The 12,748-nt window shown below is 38.5% G+C and overlaps 1 protein-coding gene across 2 annotated transcripts; it reads right to left on the bottom strand.

Annotated features, from left to right (window-relative positions):
* On the bottom strand, window positions 1–12,720 carry TGDS (TDP-glucose 4,6-dehydratase). 2 transcript variants are annotated; one of them, XM_046902971.1, is made up of 12 exons: window positions 12,393–12,720; window positions 12,154–12,220; window positions 11,700–11,768; window positions 9,574–9,664; window positions 8,025–8,167; window positions 7,291–7,389; window positions 6,407–6,466; window positions 4,834–4,877; window positions 4,424–4,589; window positions 3,836–3,894; window positions 1,563–1,660; window positions 1–1,172 (listed from the first exon to the last, which is right to left on the bottom strand). In XM_046902971.1, the coding sequence occupies exons 1-12, from the start codon at window positions 12,404–12,406 to the stop codon at window positions 1,072–1,074; spliced, it is 1,011 nt and encodes a 336-aa protein (XP_046758927.1). In that variant the 5' UTR covers window positions 12,407–12,720; the 3' UTR covers window positions 1–1,071. The 2 variants fall into 2 exon arrangements, with proteins under 2 accessions (XP_046758927.1, XP_416988.2); XM_416988.8 differs by having other exon boundaries at window positions 12,627–12,720.
* Between the last annotated feature and the right edge of the window lie 28 nt (window positions 12,721–12,748).

Below are 12,748 nucleotides of genomic sequence, written 5' to 3'. Positions count from 1 at the left end.
TACTTTTCCAGCTGCTATGCACCAGCTCAGTTTATTCACCCAATTAAGTGAAATCAGTTACACTGTAACTTATAGCAATAACTCACATTTGACAAAGATTTATTGACAGATATCCAGAACTGAAGTTTCTTCTAAAATTTTACATTAAAACTCCTATTGTTACATCTTTAAAATTTGACACAAAAACAAGTGAAAAAGTGTTGAAAAAGGTGTGCCAACCCACAACTGAAATGAAGCACTTGAAACTTTTCCTCAAGACATTGCGTTGGTATCACAGAAAGTTATGTTACTGGAATGTTAACTGCGTTACAGTACTTCATGTTTGTTACAATTGAAGTAAAAGGCCATAATACAGTAAACAGGTGACATGTAAGACATCCAAGCAAAGTTTAAGAAAGGCTTGTAGAAATCTCAGTAAGAACAGCTATTTCCTTGGCACCTTCTCTACCTCCGCTCCTTTAGAAATTGAGCATTAGGAAGGTAACAGTTTAATTCATCATCTACTCAAGATAATACTGAAACAGTAAAGAACCATGAACCATATGGGTACCATACTTGATTTTATCAACTGATTTATATTCTCTAGAAAGCAGTTATCTTTTCTCTTTGATTTGAAATAGAAGACAACTGCCCAAGGTGACAAAACACACATTACACTGTAAAAAGAAACTAATGCAGATGAAAAACTTCAGAGCTAAATATATTCATGAATGAATATATTCATCCACTGGAATCCCAAATATCGTAATCATCTTCTCATTCCAAAAGGAATAAGGAAGATTTGACATCTATGACACTAATTTAACATTATAAAATTCTTCACTCTGTAGAATACTCAAAAAAGTTTATCTGTACCTAGTGAAGATATAATATTGCACCAAAAGCTGAAATCAATGCATTAAAACTTATGAAGTGCTGAACCCTTCCAAAGTTACGCTCTATTACAGCTCTGTATTCATCATGGCTCACATTATCCTGAATACAGTAAGAGTTCAGTGTGGTCACTTGACTGCAGGCTTTGAAGAAAAGGCTGTATGAGGTAGAATGGACTCCTTCAGGCTGCCTGCCACCTCATGGAACGTTAAGTTGTGCAAATGGCTCTGTCACAGGAAAGGGCTCCAAAGCTTTCTCGGCATTCTTCCAGTTGTGAAAGTTTTCCTTGTACCATTCAACTAGTACAAAAAGAATGTTGGTGAATGTAATCTTTGTTCAATTTGATTCAATTATTTTACAGATACCACAAGACTAAGAACAGAGTGACAGAATAACAGATACTTATGCAAAATTTTAACCTATAAAGGTCCCCCAAAAAATCTAGTTTTAGTCTTTATAAATTATTTATTCAAGACTTCCTGGAATTAATGTTTAGTGCTAGAATACCTTATACTTCTTTAAAAATATTAAAAACAGGCTTAAAAGGAGCTAATTTACATAAAATTAAAGTGATAAATACATTCCCTTTAGTGTCTCATGAATTAGCCTATGGAATCATTTCTTCCCCTCTCACTTTTCCTCCTCCCCCTAGCTTCCAATTCCATTGGTGTAAAAGGCATTGGACATACTTGTTTTCTTTATTCCTTCTTTCCAAGGCACTTTAGGTCTCCATCCTAAATTGTGCATTTTTTCTGAACTCATTGGGTATCTCAGGTCATTGGTAGGTCTGGTGACACATGAAACACACAAGGAAAACAATTTGGTTAGACTTCTCTCATTAATTAGATACACAGAACTTAAATTGCCTTTAAGACACATTAGGTATGCCTCAGGTTTGAGCACTCCTTCAATATGAACAGATTACATTACCTTCAAAAAAAAAAACAAAAAAAATGAAGTGGCAACCAAGTGCGACTATGAAAACACAATTCAGTTTGCACACTCAACTACCTAGAACTGACAAGAATAAATATGAATTAATTAATGTTTTCCACACAAAAGTGAGCAGTGATATCAAACCACTGTCAATGCAAATCAATACACTTGCAGATCTTTGGACAGTCACTAAAAAAGCCAGTGCTCTCAGACTTCTCACCGTAACAGCCCACAGACTTCAGATCTAAAGACAAAGATGTCCAAAGCATGGCTATTAAAGTGGCTCATTAGCTGCATAAGCTTACTAATACTGAATATACAGAATCCCAAACTGCAAGATTCAGTACAGAAAGATTTTCTTCTTTTAGGTACAGAACATATTCTTATTTCCACAATCTGGCAGTTCGGTAGTCTAGTTTATCATGCCTGCATTACTGACACTGGAACACAGGAGAGTCAAAGTACCCAAGCACACAAGCAAACTACTTCACAGTTACTAAAACATTCTAATCTCGAGGAGAAACAGAACTAATTTTTCCAATGCAAAGTAACCATCATGATTAAAGTCCTTCAAAATTCAACATTAGTAAGGTATCTTGATTAAAGAATCTTTTGACTTGGAAGGGATCTTTAAAAGGTCATCTGGTCCAACTCCCCTGCACTGAACAGAGACACCTACAGGTAGATCAGGGTGCCCAGAGCCCCATCCAGCCTGACCTTGAATGTCTCCAGGAATGGGGCATCCACCATCCCTCTGGGAAACCTTTTTGCCCACTTAAGATTCAACATTTGCAGACAGGGCCCAATACACATGAATACAATCCTTAATCTGAATTACACAATCTACAGAACACTCACATCATGCGAGCCAAAGGCAATTTTTTTTAGAGTCCTGTGATTAAATTTAGAGAGGATTCTGAAGAACACTTCCTCTTCAAAAAAGGCACTTAGACACTTCAGTTGCCTGATAACTACCCAAGCATGAACAGAAAGTATGTATTATTAGGGCCTTTAGAATTCTTAACCGCTATCAGCAGGTGATTTCTAATAACTCTAGAGTCATATCTGAACAATGCAGTGGCTTATTGTTGCTGCAGAAATGAGATGGATAGAAAAAGAACAGAGCCAAATCAAGTTTACAACTAAAGATGGAAACACTCAGCAAGAGCATTTATAGAAGCTACCCGTTTTTTCTGCTGCCCTAACTTCGGCATGTTAATGTTCTACATTTAAAACAGTAGCTTCAGATTAAGCTAGAAATCTAATATTAACTACATTCTGTAGGTACATCTTTGTCTACGGAGGGTAGGTCTTACCTACAAAGAACACTTAAATTTGGACTAGTCACATTAACATCAAAATATTAAAACTGGATGAGAGATGATGGGATTTACCTGTCAAGTTAAGTTGAGGACAAAGCAGCAGAGGGAACGGTTTTAAATTAAGACATGGGAAGTTTAGGTTAGATATTAGGAGGAAGGTTTTCACCCAGAGGGTGGTGACACACTGGAACAGGTTGCCCAAGGGGGCTGTGGATGCCCCATCCCTGGAGGCATTGAAGGCCAGGCTGGATGTGGCTCTGGGCAGCCTGGTCTAGTAGTTGGCAACCCTGCACACAGCAGGGGGGTTGAAACTCGATGATCCTTGTGGTCCTTTTCAACCCAGGCCATTCTATGAGTCTATATGAATAAACTATCATAATGAAAAGATTTAGTTGCTACATAAAATCTATCCCCAGAGCAAGCTTCGGTAGTTTCTAGTTTAGAGAAAGTTTGCATCCTTTAAAGACTAGCAATACACAATTCCAAAGATTCAAGTAATAACTGGAGAAGTTGTTTTTATGTAGTATGCTATATAGCTCAGGCAACAAATCCACAAACAAGTTAAAAAAAAAAAGACAAGTAAAACAGGTCTCACTTTGTCAAAAGTTATCCCTCTTGCTGAGCAAAAACACTTTCACAGAAATGAAATGTATTTGGATTCTTCAGGATAGAGCTCTCCTGCACACACTTAGCTGTTTTCTTACCTGTCTTTGACATAGTCCATCCAGTGCTCCATTTCAGATTCTGAACTGGTCTTCTTTATCTGACAAGAAGTGGGGGGAGGGGGAAATAAATTAAAAATCACCCCAATATACCTCGCACAGTCTGCACATACATTTAAAACTAGATTTATTAACAAGATTTAATGTTGTCAAGGAAAAACAACAACCCAAACAGAAATGGTCTTTCGCCTGAATTAACAGCCAAACTTCTGAAGTTATAAACACTACCTGAAACAATTCCATTACCTCTCCCTCAGCACTTAAACATGTGTAATTTAATTGTTACATTTCAGCCTTCCATATTTTCAGACCAAAACAGAAGTAGCCAATGTGAAGAAGAACAAATAGCTTTTAATCATTACCCCAGTTATTGTCCCAGATGGGATCACTGATGCAGCAGTGCAGTTTGTGATAGCCTGTACTGCACATAGCACAGCTGCCACAGAAAGGTTAAAACATTGCTCTTCTAGGATCTGCTGCAAGCACTGAACTATCACACAGAGTTACAGAAATCCCACAGCAGAGAACTGTTCATAGGTGAAATGACAAGCACTGTAACTGTTTACTCACTAAGTGGATTAACTCCTTCGCAAGCTGGATGATGGACATCTCAAAATTAGTTCCAATGTTATAAATTTCACCTGGCTTCCCCTCCTTCAGGACGGTAAGGAATGCTTCCACTACATCAGTTGCATACAGAAAATTCCTTCTCTGAAGTCCAGAGCCATGAATACAGCTTAAGAACAGGGAAAGGCAGAAGAGTTTTGTTAACACCTAAATAGAAGCATTCCATTTATTAAAATGCATTTTATGCAGTTCTATTGTAAGAATTTACCTGAAAGTACTTCAATTTTAAAACATGCATGTCAGCTGCTTAAGTACATGCTACTACTAAAACAAATAATTCATAACTTAATTAGGAAATTATACATGTTATGTTTATGAAATAACTAATTACACACAAAAAACAAGTTACATACCATTTTCTGTTCTGTTGCAACAAAGATATGAACTTTGGTATAACCTAAAGAGTTGAATAAACAGAAATATTTTAGAAGCTGTTATTCTGCAAAGAACAGGGTGCTTTACCAGGACATATCATCACATGTGTTAAGAAGATTGTTTCAATAGTTAAAGTTAAAACTTAAACGTCAGCTTAAATCTAAGCAAGGAATGCACCAAGCCTAGAAACTGCAAGGATTTTTTTTCCTAGAGTAAGCAGAGTATTTTGTACAGCACGGTTGCCTTTCCTGAAGTCCACAGTTCACAGTTCTGGTTTGTTTTTTACTTTATCCATTTATTAAAGAGTAGATGCCTCTCTTGTGTTGAGATGCTTACCTCTGTGGTCATCCATTACAAATCAGAAATTAAAAATGTAATGATTTACACATAAAAATGGTGCTATTACCTTCACACACAATTGCACTAGAGTTTAAACGGGGTTGACTACTGCCAACTGTTTGGAACATGGTTTAAACACAGTAAGTTGCCTATGGTGAACATACAGTAAGAAACCTATGGTGAAGTAGTATCAGTCATTAAAATAGCCAAATTTGAAAGAGAACCAACAAGGAATTTTAAGGTGACCTGATAACAGCCTTTCAATATCTACAGGGGACCTACATGGAAGAAGGGGACAATCTCTTCAGCAGGGTCTGTGGTGACAGAACAAGGGGAAGTGTCTCAAAGAGGGCAGATTCAGGTTAGATATAAGATGAATTCTTTCACAGTGAGGGTGGTAAGGTGCTGGAACAAGTTGCCCAGTGATGTGGTTGATGCCCCATCCCTGGAGACTTTCAAGGCAAGGCTGGATCAGGCCCTGGGCAACCTGATCTAGCTGTGGTGTCCTTGTTGACTGCAGGGGGGCTGGACTAGATGGCCTTCAGAAGTCCCTTCCAACTCTAAGGATTCTATGATGGTAAATAACAACTAGTCAAGTAATAGCAATTAGCTTTCAGCATGGTATTTGCAGTCATACCATGTTCAGCTACTTGCTTAGGTATGTCCTAAAAGCCTCACAACAGTTGGCCTAACCAAGTTTTCGAAGTGAAGCCACAGAAACATTCCTAATTTTGTTAACTTCCTTAATACCCTGAACTTAAAAGTAATTATACAGGTTAGATCATCTACTTTATAGTAAACGTATTGCTCTCTTCAAATCCACTTTCTGAAGTGTTGCCTCTTAAATTTAACACTGCTAACTACTGCATGTAGGACACGAACAGAAGTTATTTGTAGGAGAATCCTGTCAGTTAAATGTTCATGGAAAACTGGAAAAAGTACAGATAAAATAACTGCAGCTAAACTCATGTAAGTAACTGGAAATCTCTATGTGATGATTTACTGACAACCAGAATTGTGTATGTTGTGCTGATGGTAGGATGTTTGACTGTGAGATCAGCATATAGAAAAAGTCACAGATAAGTACAGTCAAATATACTCATAAGACAGTGCTTTTTCAGAAAGTTCCTTCTCAGGTGAAAAAAAGTAACAGTACAAAAACCTTAAATCATAGTATATTGAAGCTCAGAGTAAAGCATTAGCTTAACTTACTTTTTCTGGATACTGGTGTGGTCCATAAACATTACTACTCCGGGTGATAACAACTGGAAACTTAAGAACAATAAATATGCATGTGATTAAATACTAAGTATATATAAATAAAAATCTACAGGCTTTTGCCTGGTCAGTAAGTAGTGACACACCTGCAGTGCTTCACCACAAATGTGAATGTTTTCACAAATATGATTGAATCAAGCTATCCACATGTTTGCCTCTAGGCAAAGGCCTCTGGCTTTCTTAGTCTGTGGAAGCACCAAGAGTGACAGATGTTCCTAATCTCTCAGTCCCTTTAAGGACCCACCACAGGACATTACATACACACATCAGGTTGACTGAAAACTTGCTTACTCTTGTATTCAAGTAAACGTTTCACAGTCATTCACATCATAATCAAGTCAGCCTGATGTCAAAAACATCTCTGCAGAATGTCACGTCAAAATGAAAAGACTAAACCTTTGAAAACTCAAACTATTTTTGCCTGAAGAAATTTGAATAATAGTTTTTCTTTCATCTTTTCTCCACTTGTAAGACTAGTCAATACAATTTGCATTTTGAATATTCTACTTATGAATGCATGTCCTTCCACCTTATCACTATATAGTTTTAAATTGCTATTATTCTCTTCATTCATTTTGAAAAAGAAAAATAGACATTTCTGTTCAGGTTTATTTATTTTCCAGTCTAAAATTAGTTGGCCTCCTGCAGTACACCTCCACTAGTAAATGGCGGAAGGACTCTGATCCAAACCACAAGACTAACTCTCAGGAAGGAGGTAACATCATGTCATCTACTACTGATTTTCCTTTTAAACATTTATTACGCATGTTAGACTATAAGTATGAGCTTCAGAGCTTTTGAAGCTTCCATTAACTTACTTGATACCTTTCCCAGTAAGACTGAACAAAACACTCCGCAGCAGCTTTAGAGGAGGCGTAGGGATTTGTTGGACATTTTGGTGAGGATTCATCAAATTCCTGAAATGAAAACTTGCATTACTCAATTGCTCTTGCCCAGGTAAGTCTTCAAGCTACAAGAGATACAGCTCCAACTGCTATAAGCATCCCTAGATATTCAAACAAACTAGACTGAGAAAGTCACCTTTCCTTTAGGCCCTGGGCATCCTGATCTAACTGTGCATGCCCCCATTCATTGGGGGGGAGTTGGACTACATGGCCTTTAAGGGTCCCTTCCACCTCAGAAGATTCTATGAATCTCAAAACAAAGGAGAGACTTTAAAATGGCTATCATAAATATCACTTATGCAAAAGACCCTGTTCTTATCCGACCTTTGCCTCTGAAATTGACTCCAACTTACTTCCTGACTTGTTTTCCTCTCCCCAGAAAAACATCTTTGAATATCTACTATGATTCACAAGGAGTATCTATCTTTTAGAAGTTTTCACATGTCATTAATGACACCGATCTGATTGCTATAGCTAGTATACTGTTCATGTTCAATATAAAACATGCTACAGAAAAGCTTCCGGACAATTTCAATACTTGGCTTTCTAGAAGCAGTTAATACCTGCTTGCAAGTTTAAGTATTATCAAAAATAATACATTTAAAGAAGCCAAGAAAAATTAGGGCTCCACACACTTTTAAACTCACCTGATCAGTGCTGCCTCCATATACTTCATCTGTACTGACATAGACAAACTTCTCCACATTGGCTTCATGGGCAGCAGCAACCAGTACATTAGTGCCATAAACATTCACATAAGTGAATTCCAGGGCATGCCAAAATGAAAGATCTATAGAAAAGAGTAAAAAAAAACCACACAATTCTGATTAAATTTAGGCCATACCTGGCTTTCTACTGAACCGTAACAACTAACTGCAGCAGTACAAACAAGGAGCACTAAAGGAATGGGGGTTGTTTAGTACAGGGAAGAGAAGGCTGAGGGGAGACCTTACTGCTCTCTTCCAATATCTGAAAGGTACTCACAGCAAGAGCAGGATTGGTCTCTTCTCACTGCTGACAGGTGACAGGACAAGGGGAAATGGCCTCAAGTTGCACCAGGGGAGGTTTAGGTTAGGATATCAGGAAACAATTCGTTACAGAAAGGGTTGTTAAGCACTGGAATAGGCTCCCCAGGGACGTGGTTGAGTCACCATCCCTGGATGTGTTTAAAAACCATTTGCATGCAGTGCTCAGGGACACGATTTAATGGAGGGTTGTTAGAGTTAGGGTACTATGGTTAGGTTGTGGTTGGACTTGATGATTCTTTAAGGTCTTTTCCAACCTGAGCAGTTCCACAATTCTGTGATTTCACCACCAGTTCGACTGTCAGGTAGCAAGGTTATCATTAAATGAAGACACTTCCTACACTTACACTAAGACAAAAAAATCCTTGCTCTCAACAATAGGTCAGAATGAGGAGCAAAAGCTTATTATCCGGGGATATTCAATTTGAAATAGCATTAATTAGTTTCAGTTAAATGGCAGCATAGCTAATTTGCCTCTTCAACATGAAATGCCAAGTTTACTAAGAAAAGTATCATTCAAAACCACAATATAGATCTATGACTGTTAATAAACTACCACCTGTTTTAATTCTTAGAGTCATCCCACTGACCTGATGGCTTCGTGCACATCAGTGTTGACAAACCTGAGAAGAATTTTCCCAGAGAATTCTTCAATGACTTTTGCTCATTATGGAAGGAATGTGCCAGGGATACCTCTCATTAACAGCATTACAGAAGACTGACAACCTGAAATAGGTACTTTAACGTGCAATCCATTTTGCCACTTTTTAGAACCCTGGAAGAATTCTAAAGGGAGCTATGCTCACTCTTAGCTTCCACTCTAGATTGACTCCAACCTTGCAGGAAAAACAAGAGAAACTGTCTTCAAGACACCACATGACATGAGTGCACTGGCAGCTACATGCATCTAGGTGGAATTTAAAATATAATAAGCAAATAAATACATATATGTGGTCAAAATTAAAGACTGCTTTATCTGACTGTTGCTTAATTCAAGCTGTGAACCCCCTAAGTTAAAAAGGCCACCCAAGTGAATCATGTAGTCCATAAAGATGTTCAACTGTATATTTGTTTTATGTGAAGGGGAAAAAAAAAGAAAGATGAAAATTATCAGTATACTATCTCAAAACATACATACAGAAATAACACTAAAACATGCTACAGTGCTCACCTACATGCGTTTGGGCTGCAAAGTGAAGAACTATGTCAATTTTCTCAGTTTCAAAAAGTTGTTTGATAAAATGAGGTTCACAGATGTCCCCCTAAGCAGGAAAAAGATAATTAAATTATTTTTTTAATAAAAATAGTAAGCTTTAATTTGTACCAAGCATCACACAACAAATCATTACAAAGCAGGCACAAGAAAAAGTTCTGCAATAAGAACAAGCCTGAAAAGCCAAAATATGTGTCTTATATCAGAGTCACAGGATTATGCAGCTTACTCTTTAATAGAAGTAATAGAAAATTAAGACTGTTCTGTTAAAAGTGGACTTTATAACCTTAAACAGCAAACAAGATACTGAAATCCAGGGCTTCAGATACAATTAGATACTTTCTTTTAGCTCTCTACAGATACAGAGATAGTTAGCAACTGAGTTTGGGGCATTATACCAATGCCATGTCTAAAAGATTTTCACATTTTGAGCAATAGCCTCAACCACAGATACATCATTTCAGGATTTATGTTACTACTTAACACGAGAAACACCACAACTTCCAAAATATACACAGCAAAAACACAGCACGTAGCTCCTATGTTACACTTGGAATGTGTGCTCATAGCAAGTAAAGTTGGCAGACAGTGACACCCAGTGGCATTAGAGATGAAGTTCATTTCCACTGCTGTCAAAATATATATTGCAGATAGAAGTTCGCCAAGAGTTTTCTTCGGTTTTGTTTCTATAATCAGAATAATCGAGATAATTGGAAAGGAGCACAGCATGGACACACAAGTCTTTTGTTAATTTGACAACAAACAAGGGCCATTTTCAAATGTAAACAAGAGCCAAGTGGAGCAACTTATCTACTGGCTCAACTTAAACAAGAGTACCTCAAAGGAAGGGATGTCAGGGAGGAGGAGGAAGGCTCTTGTACTTTCAAGAGCAAAGCAATTAACTGAACACAGTTCAAATGCACCTATGTTTTTAGAAGTTTGGAATAATTGCATGAGAACAGCATTACAACATTAAGGAAAACAACAAGAGTACTTCTGGCACCCTGAAACTGAGTACGTTTGTTTGGTACATATTCCCTTCCCCTCAAGTAAATTGTATCCAACAACTCAGGGATAATCACTTACAGGATTAGAAAGGTTTACAAAAACCAACAGCTATGGGGATCACCAAAGAAGTGTGGAAAAGTTTGATTGCCTGAATTTAAGAGAGAAGCTCAGTTTACACTCTCTGCCTCTGCAAAAAGCTGCCACATATATTCAACTGACTGATATTTCAGAAAATTGAACCATGTGCTTTTCACTGATGCCCTGCAATCTCAGACAGCCTAGCCTGACAAAGGAACCAGCATCAGCACTGAGTTCCATACAGCAGAACCTCAGCACATAAACCCAGCAGTCTGAGTACTTATGCAAACAAGAAGCCTAAATCCATCCACTGTCTGAAGCCTAAAATACTAACACAGTAAACTAATTTAACCAGCAACACTCTATGACGAAAAAGCACACCTTAAACCTAGACCATATTCCAAAACAGCTACAGAGTACACAAGAGCAGAAGTAAGAACATCACAGGCTGATATTTAGAATGGAGAGAATTAAGAATATGTTACATAGCATGGCAAATGACAAGCTGTAGCATTTGAAGGTGGAAAATCTAAGAGTGTCAGGTAAGCCTGGAGGAGCCAGATCTGAGGACATCCTGTCCTACCTATCAAAAGCAGTCTTGGAAGTGAATTAATCATTCTGAAAAACAGTTCTCTATACTCTGAACCATTACCACACAATTAAATAGTTATTTTCAAAGACTGCTTCACGTAAGAGCCAGACAATAGCATCACACAGCTTTATACTGTCAGAGTTCTCAGCTGAAACATAAGGTCAAATAATAAAGGTATACAATTGACACAATTGCTTTTACATCTATCCAAGTGTCAGACATAGAAGCATATTCCAGACAATTACTTACTATCAACAACGAAGAAGCAATTTCAACTTAAATTTATGGCAAAGCAGTGGTCCTACCCTCAAGTTTTTGAGAGCTCTGGAAACCACGTTACTTTGCTATAAAACACCCAGACAAAAATGAAAAAAACCAAGTTCCCTAGAAAAGAAGGCTTTATCACCTGGATAAACTTGTAGTTTTCCTTCTCAGAGACAGTTTCAAGATTCTTCAAGCTTGCACAGTAGTCGAGCTAAGGAGAAATACCCACAAAGTATCATCAAGTAGTCCTCATGAAAATGGACAAAGATAACTCAGCTCCAACCCAATTACGGGCAAGTTTAAGAATAAAGCAAAAACACTCTCTGAAAGAAAAGCTATTTCACAAGCAAATGTGATGAAGTGTAAGAAACACAGAAGTCTGAAAGATATCCTAACCATTTTGTAAGCACTTGGATATCCATCACTTCAAAACCCTTCAGATCATAGTTGTTTGATACTTTTCACACAGAAACCAGTGAGAAGTCAAAGGGAAATTCAATAAATAGCATTCCAAGCACACTTCAACATAATACAGCCTGTGTTAAAAAGCTTTAATAGAGGGTCTTACCTGGAAAGAAAGAAGACAGCCCACTTACCTTATCTAGATTTATAATCAGATAGTTGGGATAGTTTCTGACCAGAGACACAACTACATGTGAAGCACTGCAGGATGGAAGAAAAAGACCATATTTACAACCACATCGCTAGCTTTAAGAAAGCAAAGCAATGACAGACAACGCGTTCGGTAATAAAAGGGTCCAAAGGATGAGCGAGTCGCACTCAAGAGGAGGACAACCCACTGAGGGATCTTCAGATATCTCTATGTAAGGCATACCCACATGAGACCATAAGCTCGCCATAGGTGGGACTTCTACCTGTGCTCAGCCTTTTAAGACTGGCGGCACACAGAAACCTGACCCGTCGCAGCCCCACCCCAGGACACGTCCGTGAACAACCAGCACGCCGGCCCGCCCACCGCCACGTCCCACAGCTCCCCGCGGCAGAGCTTTGCGCCTCAGAGTCCCATCGCTAAGCAGCGGGGAGAGACGGCACCACGACCACCGCTCACATGAAGCCGGCGCCGCCCGTCACCAACAGCCGCTTCTCAAAGCGCGGCACCTCCTCACGCGCCGGCGACCCCGACATCGTCCGCGCTTTACGGCGGCGTACGACCTACCGGCGCGCGTGCGC

This window comes from Gallus gallus, chromosome 1, assembly GCF_016699485.2.
Source record: "Gallus gallus isolate bGalGal1 chromosome 1, bGalGal1.mat.broiler.GRCg7b, whole genome shotgun sequence".
Lineage (NCBI taxonomy): Eukaryota > Metazoa > Chordata > Aves > Galliformes > Phasianidae > Gallus > Gallus gallus.
Note: the sequence above shows the minus strand (reverse complement) of the source record. Positions and strands in the feature narration are given on the sequence as shown.